The 14,482-nt window shown below is 37.8% G+C and overlaps 1 protein-coding gene across 1 annotated transcript in view; it reads right to left on the reverse strand.

Moving 5' to 3' along the window:
* LOC128613304 (cell migration-inducing and hyaluronan-binding protein) overlaps positions 1–14,482 on the reverse strand; it is a 137,727-nt gene that overhangs the window by 20,312 nt on the left and 102,933 nt on the right. Inside the window, exons 13-14 of the mRNA XM_053633971.1 lie at positions 6,723–6,932; positions 4,170–4,375 (exon numbers count right to left, since the gene is read on the reverse strand). Coding sequence (XP_053489946.1) covers positions 4,170–4,375; positions 6,723–6,932 — 416 coding nt within the window. The remainder of the gene's footprint in view (positions 1–4,169; positions 4,376–6,722; positions 6,933–14,482) is intronic.

The raw sequence follows: 14,482 nt of genomic DNA on the forward strand, positions 1-14,482 counted from the left end.
TGTATGAAGAAGCCGTTCCACTGATGTACAAGGTAGAGGGAGGACAGATTATGTATGCATCAGATGGGCTACAGACTGTAATTACAGACCTATTAATTAACCTGTCTGGTAGGTGTAACTAAGAAACTCATTATATTGCATAATTGCTGATTAGCACACGTGTGGATTGGACTGAAGTGTTTCTCCACTTCTAAATTAATGAAAATGTACCGCTGTTAACAAAAACAATGGTTTGGAGAATAGACTGAGAGGTGCACACACAATAGCACACATTAACAGACACAATGTCATCAATTAAGGCAGAAAAAATAGACGCCTGTTCTAGGCATGCCTGCATTGTTGCAATAATCACTTGTGTGGCGTGTCTGGTATTAGGTTGTGGCTTTTGTGCACAAGTGAGAGAACATGGTCAAAGTAATTACAGAGCTGTAGCTGCACGCGCTTGCCTCCATGCTGTGACTGGCTCTGAAATTAAAACAGTGTTTATCTATGCACACTTTGCAGCTCACTGCATTCCAGCTGATCTCTCTCTCTCTCTCTCTCTCTGATACACACACATTTTGCACGTCAACTCAAAGGCGACAGTTTGGAAAAAGTAATCCGCTGCTGCGGGGGCTCGGGTGGCTCTGATCAATGTGTGCAGCCTACATGCGCTTCATCACATTACTCATCTTCAGACGTGAACATCAATATGCAAAGTGCTAAACTCCAAGAGCCTCCCCCTGATATTTATCAAGTGTATATGTGGCATTTCTGCATAATCACAAGGCTGACTACCTTGTAGAGCTGGCTAGCATTTTATCATCCTTTGCATAAGTACCAATCTGTTGCCTGTAGCGGTCTCCTGGGACTTTCGAAGAGCTCATCCAATTTATAGTTTTGAGTTAGCTATTTATCTAGGTTATGTAGGAAGAAGATAATTGTTGAAGTGTCTTAAGAGTGTCTTATTTAATATCCTTTTTATTTAATACTTTATTCTAGAACTGATTCCAGTTGCTAGCTAACTATTTAATTTTTTTTTTTAGTCAAACCAATCTGTGTTGCTCAGGGGCATTAGCTGGACTGTTAGCCCAGATTCTTCTACATCAAAAAACTTAAAAAAAAAAAAAAAAAAAACATTTTAAATAGATTGTTTCCATGTATTTTGCTTTCCTGCATGTGAGGGCTAATTGCTTAAAAATATGTGACAATTGGACAAAATCCATAAAACTTCATAAAACTTGCCTCAGGTGTTATCACCATTTGCAGGACTAACAGACTGATAAAATATTAAACTTTTTGGCTATCTAACACTAGACTAGGTTAGTTTGGTGTCGCTAGCCAAGGGGAGGCACAACTAATCTATCATTGTCTGAGTTTAGCTGCTACAGTGCCATGCAAAGTACGTTAGCTGTCCTTATGCTCTGCTCATATCATGTTCATGTAACTTGGAACTCATATAGACATTTACACACCTTGTTTTCCTGCTCAGCATGAGAGGATGTGAGGGTTTCAGTTTCAACCCCTTTACTGGTAAAAAATAGATAAATAAATAAAAATCAGTGTGTATCCATTTTTCCCCTCACACTAATTGACTGTGTGAGAAACTGACATTAAGAAAATAGTTATGGATGAAAAAACTCACTTTTATTACTTGTAAATATAGCCAAGAGAGTTTTAAAAAGGAAAAATTGAAAGAAGTGCATGGGTTGCCAAACAGTGGTGATTAGTGATTGGTTGCTGGGAACATCAACTTGCAAAAACACAACTCAGTCATGGTTTACAGACTAGAGGTGAGTCGATCAGACCTGCTCTCTCGTGTCATGTATCCAGTAGCTGTACTGTTTGAGAGCCATATCTACTGTAGGACATCAAGACAAATTAGTCTCTAGGCACTTAAAGGCACTCTATTGAAAATCTAGATATGTTGGTAACACTGACTCCAGTGACAACTCATTGGCATAATGATATCCAGTTAGTGGTATTTAATACTAGTGATTATTTTATGGAGTGAATAGGTAGCTAGCTATTTGTTAGCTAGTTTATTTAGTAATTTCAGCTATGAGTTAATTAGAAATGAGTTTAGAATGGTTAAAAATATATTTTAAATTAGGTGATGCTGCATGATTTTTGTATAAGCAACGTAGGTAACCATGTTGCAACTAAAGGAGCTCATGGAATGAATCGACTAGCTTAGCAAGAAGAACCAACATGTTGGAAGCAAGATGAACATTTGCACATTTGTTTATGGTTAACCTTTTACTCCAGTGCGAAACTAAAGTACAGTAGTAAATAGCATGGCTCAAAGTATATTTGAGATAAGAGGAAAACTCCTCTTAGTAATTTGGCCTTTCATTGAACTACTCTTTTAAAATACGTAGAAAAGGAAGTGACAGTGAAGCTAAACAACAGATAGATACTTATAAAGTTTTGGTTCCAGATTAGGATTTTATAATAGAAGTGGGTTCAAATGTGCCAAAATAACGACACTTCAATTTAGGACTCACCCCACACATCCTAAAATTAAACATGCCACTAATTTATCATTTGAACTTCATTTTGTCTAGTCTTTGCTTGTTGCCACACATCTTGAATTAAACATTATTCTGCATTAGATGAGTGGTTGAGAGAGAATATTAAGAGCCGACGAGACCGCCAGAGTTCAGTGACGCCTTTCATGCTGAGCTGATCAACTGATTTTAATTAGTGGAGATTAAATGAGGTCCCAAAACATATAGGCCTAAGTATATATTGAGATAAAAAATAATTATGTAGAGATGCTGGAGTGAAGAAGAGCTCGTTAGTATGATCGCAGAGTTTTACTGCATTTAGGTGGAGAGGAATCTAGTGGCAATTAGTAATGGGACTGTAACAGTTCGATGAGGGTAATGAGTTATGTCGCATCACACGATGGCTCGAGAGTTTGAACTTGATTTCAAAACATGACTGACAAGTTTTAATTAGTTTACAGCCTAATCTCTGTTACTCTGTCTGTAAAACATAAAAAAAAATGTGGCTGGTGCTGGAACATTTCTCTATGAGCGCAGACTGGAACACACACATCATTTGTTTCAATAATCTCCTTCCATTAAACCTTATTTTCTTTTTAACTATACACCACAAAAGCACACACTTTTATTTTGCAATATTTAGTAGGGATGCACCAATCCAAAACTGAGAACTAGTGTCATGGCTTCCTCCTTCGTGTCACTGTTCCCATGGCAACAAACACCATGTGATCATGTTTGTTGCCCAGTTGTGTTCATTTATTCTGTGTTAAGTAGTTCTTCATTGGATTATAGATTGCCCTGTATCAAGCCCCAAAAAGCCCCGGATTTGTGGCCAATAAAGCTCATATTGTACCAAGCCTATGCACCTGTATTCTGCCTCTCACTTCACATTACACCTGGACTAAAATCTGGTCCAGATTGGACTTGATCTTTTTTTTTATTTTATTCATTTATTAATTTTTTTTATAAATGCTTTGTTTGTCCTTTTATAAATGAATGTCAGTGCTACTGACTGTCAATTTTCACCTTTTTATGCAATTATATTGCTCAGATAAGATCTCTCTTTTCATCATGAGCTCATAATTAGCTAAAAGAGAATAATGGCAAATAGTGAAGTCCCCTTAACACCTTCAAAACAGCTTGGAGTCAGTGATCATTGATTATCTAGTGTATTAATTATAGAAAGCTGAAAAATTCTCTCAAAAGAGAGAGTACGTAAGAAAGAAAGAACTTTATACTATTGACTGGTTTTAGTCAATTTTTGACATTGCTAAAAAAAAATATCCATATGTTTGAGTTGTTAATTTAATCAAAAAAGTAATTGTTTGTAAAGTAAAGAAACGGGAAGTAATTTTCTTGTAAACTATTAATCTGATATTTATGTTTGTTTTTCTGGAAAGAAAATCAGATTTCACAAGTTATTTCTTTAAGTTATTTCAATAAAGTGAATTCCTAAAAAATATTTTTAAATGCTATTTTTTGTCACATTTTTCACTTCCATTCAGGGTTTATTATGTGCAAATTCAAAATGAGCACAAAAAACATGTGGTTGGAAACAGCAGTTTTGTAAACGGCATTTACTCTGTACTACTATGCCATTTGCACAATGCGTAGTTGCATGTTGTTTAGCCACTGTCTGTGTCACTATGATTACTATTTCAATATTTACAGCTCTCTTACCTGCAGTCTTGCCGTGGTTTGGCCACGTAGCCTGGATACGCTCCGTTTGTGATGTCTCTGCACATCCTGCTGTCTCGGTCAGAGGGAAGTAGAGTGCTGGCCTTGATCAACAGGCCGAGACAGTGCTCAAACGTGTTCCTCTCCTCTGGGCCATCCTCAGTAAAGAAACAGTGGCCCAGAGCATCATAACCCACCACATCCTTTACCTGTAACACAGATTAAAATGTCAGTGTTGGTAATACTCTCTGATGAAAAGTGTTCACTCTATCATTGGAAGATATTTGAATCTTGATGATTCAGCCATCTGTGGCCAGGAGTCCAGAGTGTAACTGGCATTGCTCTGTGGGTGGGAAAGATGGCATACTCCGTCCCTTGTTGATTAGAGTGAGACTAACAATCATGGGTGTGTCTAAGGTCATTTATATTGATACCGTTTGAAGAAGGACTGTTGGCAGAGCTGCACATTGTCTCAGAGGAAGCAGGTTCTAGCCCTCGCACTCCCTACTTGTAGCTGTCATGTGATAGCGAAGAGCTAGCTAGTGACTGGGAGTTGACCAAAGTGGGAGAAAATGGGTTAAAAACAAATAAACAAATAGGTTTCTGGCTGCATGATGGGGGTCCTGCGGGGTCCTGCAGGGTCCAGGAACCCTGGTTCAATCCTGAGCTTGGTTTACTGTCTGTGTTTGTGTGTACATGGTGCTCTGCAATGGACTTATGTCTTTTCCAGGGTGTATTCCCACCTCAAGCCCGGTGTTAGTGGGATAGGCTGTGGATGTACCGCAACCCTGACCAGGGTAAAGTGGTTATTAAAGATGAATGAATGAATACAATTTCTGATGAACCAGTGTTTAGGGTTTGTGTTATAGTTGGCTTTCATACTGGCAGTTTAGTCTGTGACCAAGCATGGTTTACATGAAAAATTGGTAACGTGAAAGCTGTCATGCGGACCAGGAAGCGCACCGCGTACCAAACCCGAGACTACCTATAGGAGGTAGTCTGACCTCGGGTGTACTGGAAGTGTACCCCAATTCCTCTGAATGTGAACACGACTCGTACTCAGGTCCGCACTTGTTCAGGAAGTAAAGTAACCTGCACATGTGATTTAGCTGATAATGACATTAGTTTCTACAAGTTTACCATGAATGGCAGAGTGGGAGACAGAAGAGGTACACTGCTGCGCATAATATCTGCCGTGCGTAATAGCACCAAAATAATTTTAAAAAATGGTGAGTAGTGTTGTGTTCTCCATGCACATTTGTGATGACATAAGATGAACGATTGAGTCAAGTGATTCTGAAACTAGAGTCAATGCAAAATCCACCACCATGAACCATTTGATTATTTTGATTAGGTCTAGGGATTTCCTACTATAACCCTTGTGCTCTGATATCAATGGTCCTCCAAATTGGAACATGCAAATGGAAGCAATATATTGTACTGTAAATGTACAGTATGATGACAAAAAAGGCATTTGAACTGCATTCATTCCAAGCATTTGATATCAACATGATTCAAAATTCCAAATTAAACTAGAAAATGGGAGCTTAATGGGGATCCATGTTAATATGCATTGTACATCACTGTGCAATCCCCAAACTACACTATATCTTTCATATTTCAGAGTTGCCAGCTCAAGAATACCTACAGTATCTAGTACATAACTGGCATTCAGTTTAACTGCAAAGTTGTTTTCCATCTTGGATACTAAACCCATGAATATCATAACTGACGTTTCAGAAACTCCATCGCCACTGAAGTTAAGCACATTACCACACATTATGCATCTTCTACTGAGGTGATAAAGAACCAGCAAATTTGTATCTCATAGCTTAACGCACAGACTGCCTTTTCCAGTTCAATTGAGCTCCAGGTCACAATAGCATTGTTAGACAACTCTTCTTCTATTCAGATTGAGGAATTCAGCCACTGCTGTCTATGGCACACTATAAAGAAGGTGAATGATGAAAAATAAACAAAAAAAAACAAATGCTGTTTTGAAATGTCACACCTGGATAACAGGCTGTGAGTGAATGTGTGTGGTAAAGAGTGTGTGGTGAAGCTTGTTAGGAAGGCAACTGGGAGGCAACAGATGGCAGTATGATTGTGTGGCAAATGGAGGAAATGTCAGGCCACACAGCGCTGCTTTTGCAGCAATCCTGGTGTTTAGGGTTAGGGTTAGGGCGCATGCACATTCTCTCAGCGCATGCACATTCTCTCTTTCTTTGCTGTTTATGTTTACAGCTCACAGTAGTTTGATTTCTGCCTGTTATAGGTACTTCATATTTGTATGTAATGAATTGAAAGAAAACAGATGTCCAATTGATAGGGCCATGTCACCTTCTGAGAGAATACAAAGGCCACATAACATTTACAGGGACTAATGGACACAGAGGCCATGAACACAAGAATCTCCACAATATAGTGCTATATTTATGCTAATTGCCTGATCTTATATAATTATCTGATTATTAATGTGTTGACCATGGTTCAACTCATGGTCTCACCATGGTTCTTGTTAATAGACAGACGACCAGAGAGAGTCATGTGACTCACCAGCAGACCATTGGACCCATGTATGGTGACGCAGCGGGAGAAACTGTGATGGATGGACAGGTCCTTCACATAGGTGGGTGGGTCGTAGCCTCCTCTCTCATCCACATCTCCGTTCATGTGGAAGTGCACAGGGTAGTGACCCATAGACTGCTGTCCCATGTGCATGAACTCCACCCCTTGAATGTGCACTGCTTTAAAACCATGCTCCACCTGAAATAGAGAGACTACAATGTTCAGCTACACTGTAAGTTTTTGCACATTTTTAAAGATTTGGCTCATAATGTGACCTAAATCACACCAGCGAGTCTGTGTGATAGTGTGACAAATATTTTTAAGAGAGATCAGAGCCAGTTCTTGGCATAGGTTACATAGCCATCATTGAAAGGTCATTTTACTGACCTTTTAGCTATATGCATCCAATAACTATGCATCCAAACCTAAAGTCAGAGTTTGGAGTTGACAACCAAATTTACTAATGAAAGTGTCTGAAATGGTGCAGAAATTATATAGTCTGATATAGTCCCCTAACAGAACTTAGGGGAACGGGCACTGTTCCAATTCTCTTTCATGCCTATATCCTCAAGGACTTGTGTACCACCGGGTTTTGGCAGTTTCCCCAAAGTGTAGATTTGGAGGACTACAGGTCTTGGGCCATCACTTGAGACAGGGCCAGAGCCAGTTCTCTCCTCCACGTAAATAAGTTAGCTAACTTAGCAAAAGAGTTTTCATTGCTCTCTAATCAAACAGTAGCCCTCTTTTCCTAGATTTTAATAATATAGAATCTTGACTGATAGCGTAAAGCCTAAACAATCAATGAATTACATTATATTGTACATCATATGTGGGCAGCTGATGTTGATTAAATCCATGCTATTTATTCTGATATCTGATGTTACCTATACTGTATGACTCTTTTAAAAGAATGAAGTGGAAGTGTAAATAACCATTTCAGAAGCTGGCATATCATTTCATATATATGTTAATGTTAAAGTTATTAAAGTTGCAATTCTGCTGAAAAGGGGGAGTGAAAGTACAACCTTTGTCTAAAATATAGGCATAATTTAAAATATAGGATGTAATTTGAAGTTTTCAAGGTAACAATATGATCTAAGTTTCAGTCCTACTGTAATAAATCCTGGGTGAATATAACCTTATTATTAATATTACAACAAACCCATGGAGGATGAACAATGAATCAAAAACTATGGCTCTGTGGTGTGGAGTCTAATCCTTTAGTCTGGAGAGTAGGCAGAACTTTTTTTTAGGTCATAAAAGGTGAGGAGTGGTTTTATCTGTAATTTTCCTGAATCAAAAGAAGCTGTCTTTTTTTCACTGCAGAATTTATTTGCTTATCAAATCTGAGATTTCACATTAAAATGGCACCAAGATTTTACACCTAAGATTTTATATATATTGCCAATGTTCCCAGACATTTTTATACCGATTGCAGTTGATAGATTTTGGCGGATCAAATAAAACGACCTTAGATGTGCTTTCATGCACACAAAGAAAATGACTATACACTTTTTAATATCCTCCAAACATGAATATAGCTTCCTCAAGGAACATTGGATCATTGGGTTTTAAAGGTAGATACAGCTGAAGAAAGAGCAAGTAAGAGAAGATCCAGAGAGGAAAAGAGAGAGAGAGAGAGTGGTAGAAGCAAGTGAGAGAGGATGAACAGAAATGAGAGGGAGATGTGATGTGACAGAGTAGAAGGAGATGAGAAATGAAAGAGAGAATGAATGAGTGGAAGAGAGAGTGTTTAAAAAAAAAAGAAAGCGAGAGCAAGATTAGGATGTCCTAAGCAGCAATAAGCAGTGAAAAGGGCAATGGGGCAGTGCAATAATAAGGGGAAGAGAAGAAATTAATGAGAATGGAAATGTGCCTGCATTGCACTGTTTGCATATTAAATATAACATGCATGTATGAAGTTGAGATCTGGGTCTTGTGTCAGCCCTTAGAAAGGAAAAAGTGACACCCAGGACATCTTTGCTGGACCGAGGAATCAGAATGCATGAAGTGATCCAATGCTTCCTGAGGGACGATGGACGAAAGGACAATGTGTTTCAATTCTTTTCCCCAGCCAAGGTGAGTGTCTGACCTACATCTCACAAGTGTCTCTACACTATATATAGATCTACACTACAAGTTAAAAGTCTGGACATGTCTGCTTTACCTTGACACTATGAAATAACACATAAGGATTTATGCAGTGACGAAGAAAATTGTTAATCAAATCAAACTATTTATTTCATGAAAGAAATATTCCATCAGTATGCCTGATGTAGCATCGTCTCAACCAGCTTTTCCAAGGAATTTTTCCAGTTCCCAAATACACTTCTACTTGCTTTAATTTGTTTTGTGTCTGAGTTGGTACTGTCATATTGATATTTGGTACCTCCCAGTTTGGTGATATTCCAAGTCCCATTATTACCAATAAGTGGACATTTCTAGGTAAAAGATGCATACCAAAGGTGCAAAATGTGTACTCTTCCCCCACCCACATGGTACCACCCCAATTACAAATAAAGTTACAGTTTTTAGCACACTTTGTTTCATTTGTTTCCAAGCTTACATTATTGATTAACCTACTTGTTTTGGAGTTACTGAGGTTTGGATTGAATCCATTTACTTAAAGTGACCAGTCAACAAGGTCAATAACCATAAGACCCTGATAAAAAAATAAAACAACTTTTATAATGTTGGGCTTTATGGATTCCTGGGAGTTCCTGAACCACACTATAAGAACCACTAAGCTATAATATCAAACATTCACACAACACTCGTCCTTTTTATCTCTTTTTCCTCACCTGCTTGCACTGTGATACCGTACTTAATGTGTCCTTGATAACTTGTCCCTACTGTTCCCTCTTGGTTAAATCCCTGCTTCCATCTTAATGGCCGCTCCATCATGTTAATTAGCTAAACTGAAGTTTCTCGGATGATCAAAAAGTTAAGTGAGTCAAGTGAAAATGATTGTAGACTTCAGGAGCAGGAATAAACCAGAACCACTGCGAGCTGACTTCTGTTTCAAAACTGTGGACATAACGGTTTATGTTAACAGTAACAGAAGAATATATTTGGTATTCATTTACATAATATAACCGACCATCTGAACTGCTGCATTAAAGTTGGGGTCTATGTAGCCAACTACGCCACACAAGCCAGCTGGTGTAACTGCATTGCTTTGTTTTAATGGCTAGTCTGTGCAAATGATATGATATGAAATGGACTGCAAACTGGCAGAAAATTCACTTCAGCAAAAATGTGCAAGAGAGGTTCTGAAAGAAAAAATGCACTTCCTGAAAGACAGACTCTTCCCCTTGGGCTGCAAGAGCATACTTACAGTGTGTTGTAAGTGTCACACTCTTCCAAGGTATGAGGGATTGAATAAAAGTACATTAAAGAGTACTGAAGCACAGGAAGATACACATATACACAGGGTGAGTGTGCCACCCTGTCTGTGTGTGTCTGGATTTTCCCAGGTTGCATCTGACTTGCCTTTAACTTCATTAAGGCAACAATCTGTTTACTGATAACAAAGCATAGTAGAGAAATGACTTTAAAATCCTTTATTTGTGTAAGGGTTGAACGTCTGACATGGTTAAAGACAGCATGGTTAAAGTCTAGGGTCCACATACAAATGAGCTTACCACTCATATGATTAATGGTCGAGTGGAAAAAAATCCCATACCAACAAAAAATCGTAAGCCAGTAGAACAAATTAGCTGCCAAAAAGTCCCTATTATTTTATCTCCATTATTTATGCTTTAATTAAAACCATTTCAATCATTACATTATTTTAATTCAAGGAGACTTTGACTTTCTACTTGAGGCAATCCTTGAGGGCTGCCAACTTGGAATACTTCAGCTGATAAACGTTGTGCAACAACTATTAAAATGCTTCCGACACTATAATTGGATAATTATGGTCACACCATTTGTAGTTCTTAAGAAAACTGGAAAAGGGCCAAGAGATCAGTATTCCTATGAAACAGAAAGAAATTGGTATTAACCTACTTTGACTGTAAGGTCACAGGCTTATTCATGTGTGTATCTTGTGAAAATTCCAATTTGTTCAACATGACAAAAGATGTTAATAATAATAAAAAAGACTGACAGGTTTTCCATGGCTGTAGCAGAGAGTCTTGTTTAACAGATTTTTTTTTTTTTGTTAAATGCAGCTTGCTTCCAAAACTCACTTGTGGTTGAGCATAATCACTGCTCCATGAACCAGAACAACATGGTCAGATGTTCAGGAAAAAATATAGTTCAGAAAAAATAGGACTGTGTCAGGGACTAGACAATATTTAATATTGTAACATTAAATTTACATTAGTATATTTTTCTGACAATATGTTTGTCATGCCAACAAACCAAAATCTGTCTGCTAAGATAGAAAATCTATATCTTTGTTGTATAAGCTGCAGTTATTTAATACTCTTTGTTTTAATTGTAATTAATGTTACAATTGATTACAATTACAGCAAGGCTAATAGCAGAATGTAATTTATTATTCTACTAGTCAAAAAAAGGATCAGTTGCATTAGGATTCTCTCTTGAAAACGATAACCAATGTAGCAAATTACTTCTATTACTATTATTATCAATTTATTATTAATATGACTGTTTATTTTTATTTACATATATTAGGGATGTCACGATACCAAAAATCTAGTAGTCGGTACCGATACCACCAAAAGTACACGATACTCAAAGTCAATACCACGGTGTGGTATAAAAATAAAAATTAAAAAATTTAATTAAAAACTCTCCTGTAGGACATCCTCCTCTGGCTGATACTGGCAAAGAGGGAGGGAGGGAGGGAGAGAGAGAGAGAGAGAGAGAGAGAGAGAGAGAGAGAGGGAAGGGGGGGTATTTTAGTTATCAAACACTGTCTGACAATGAGTGGAGGTGCACTCCTAAACACGTGCGCACGCACACACACACACACACACACACACACACACACACACACACACACACCTTATACTCTAAATGCAAGCATTAGTTTAAACTTACTGATATGGTGGCAGGCCAAAAAGATTTATTAAAAGCATGAACATTTGAATAATTATTAGTGACATTAGGCTACATTTAGCTGACAGGACATGGGCTGAATGGCGATGCATGGTGGCCCATTAGGAGGTAGTTCAAAACATAGCAACGTGTTAGCGTCGTGAACAAATAACTGGCAACCGCTAACATTACATGGAGCATAACGTTAGCTGGTTTCACGGCTACAATGCCAGCTGCCTCAAACAAACATAATATAGGACCGTCTTTCAGCTGCTTCGCCAGATTCCAGGTGTTTCCTTGCTTTGTTTGAAATGAACGATAGCATCGGTTGCACACCGGAAACCGATACTAGCTTTCCTCTCTTTTCCTCTCAACGAGTCGGGGCGGAGCTACACTTGTTAAATTAAGCTAATCTTCTGTAGTTTTTCCCGTGTCCTTGTAGGCATTCTTCTTCTTCTTCACCACTTGTGGATCGACTAAAACACTTGCGGGTATTTGCTGCCACCATCAGGTCCGGAAGAATGCAACCTCAGTACCTCCATTAGAATCGGTTCCAACAATAGTGCAGAAAAACAAGTACCGTCACGTTTTAAGAATGTTAGTACCGACTTGGTACTGAAGTATCTGTTCTCGTGACATCCCTTATATATATATATATATATATATATATATATATATATATATATATATATATGAAACGCTTATTTTTCCAGCCTTTTGTTGCCCCTGTCCCAACTTTTTTGAGACATGTTGCGGCCATAAAATTCATAATTAGCCTTTTTTTTTCTTTAAATGGTAAATTTACTCAGTTTAAACATTTGATATGTTACTATGTTCTATTGTGAATAACATATGGGTTTATGGGATGTGCAAATCACTGCATTCTGTTTTATTTACATTTTACACAGCGTCCCAATTTTTTTTTTGATTGGAGATTTTGTGTGTATCTGTGTGTATATATACATATATATATATATATATATATATATATATATATATATATATATATATATATATAACTATATGTGTATATATATATATATATACACCCTAAGTGGGGGAAATAAGTATTGAATATGTCAACATTTTTATTCAGTAAGTATATTTCCAATGAACCTATGCACATGGAATTTTCACCAGACATCAGTATTAACTCAAGAAATCCAGAAATATAAAGAATTCACAACATTAAAGTCCATAAATAAAGTAATGTGTTATAAAGTGGAATGACACAGGAAAAAAGTATTGAACACGCTAAGAAAAAGCAGTTCTCCAAGGTAAGGAACCTCCAAGGAATTACTTACGGAACTGAATTCCGTAAGTAATTATAACTCCTATCTGTGCAAATTAATATCAGCTGGGTTAGTAAATTGAATGTCTATAAAAAAGTATTTTCGTTACCAAGATGTCATACAAGAAACATCTCATGATGGGTAAAAGCACAGAGCTCTCCCAAGACCTTCGCAACCTTATTGTTGCGAATCATATTGATGGAACCGGATACAGACATATTTCAATGCTTCTGAATCTTCCAGTAAGCACCATTGGGGCCATTATCTGCAAGTGGAAGCAACATCACTCCGTCATCGACTGGCCACGCACAGGAGCTCCTCACAAGATTTCTGACCAGGGAGTCAGAAGAGTAGCCCAAGAGCCAAGGATCACTCGGAAAGAGCTCCAGAAACACTTGGAGGCAGCAGGTACAATCATCACAGAGAAAACAATAGACAATGCACTCCACTGCTCTCGCTCACCCCGCAAGACTCCATTACTAAAGAAAAGGCATGTCGAAGCTCGTTTAAAGTTTGCTACAACTCATTTGGACAAGCCTATGAAATACTGGGAGAGTGTGGTCTGGTTAGACGAGAGCAAAATTTTACTTTTTGGCTGTCATACTACACACCATGTTTGGAGAAGAAATGGCACTGCACATCACCCTAAAAACACTATAACAACAGTGAAGTGTGGACGTGGAAGCATCATGGTGTAGGGCTGTTTTTCATCACATGGTACTGGCAGACTTATAATTGAAGGAACGATGAATGGAGCCCTTTACTGGGAGATTCTTGAGAAGTATCTGCTGCCATCCACCAGGATGATGAAGATGAGGCATGGGTGGAACTTCCAGCAGGACAACAATCCAAAGCATACAGCAAAGGAAACTCTCAATTGGTTTCAGAGAACAAAATCAAGGTGTTAGAATGGCCCAGTCAGTCACCTGACTTGAATCCAATTGAACAAGATTTAAAGACAATATGTTTAGAAGAATGGGCCAAAATCACACCTGAATACTTCGGCCGATTAATTTCTTACGGCAAGCATCTTGAAGCATGACAAACAAAGGCTTCTCCACTAAGTATTAAATAAATTTCAGTCTTCAATACTTTTTTCCTGTGTCATTCCTCTTTATTACACATAACTTCATTTATGGACTTTAATGTTAGGATTTCTTTATATTTCTGGATTTCTTGAGTTAATACCAAAGTCTGGTGAAAATTTAATGTGAATAGCCTCTCTGGAAATATATTTACTGAATAAAAATGTTGACGTGTTCAATACCTATTTCCCCCACTGTATATATAATTACTTAAAATGAATATATATATACACATATCTATACACACACACACACATATATATTATTTGTGCTTAAAGGAAAGTGCTTGTCTTTAAAGCAGAGATAAGGAGTTTTAAACTTAAGTTGGAACCTGTGAGGAGAGATTTCCATCCAGCTGCTC

This window comes from Ictalurus furcatus, chromosome 10 (assembly GCF_023375685.1).
Source record: "Ictalurus furcatus strain D&B chromosome 10, Billie_1.0, whole genome shotgun sequence".
NCBI classification, from domain to species: Eukaryota; Metazoa; Chordata; class Actinopteri; order Siluriformes; family Ictaluridae; genus Ictalurus; species Ictalurus furcatus.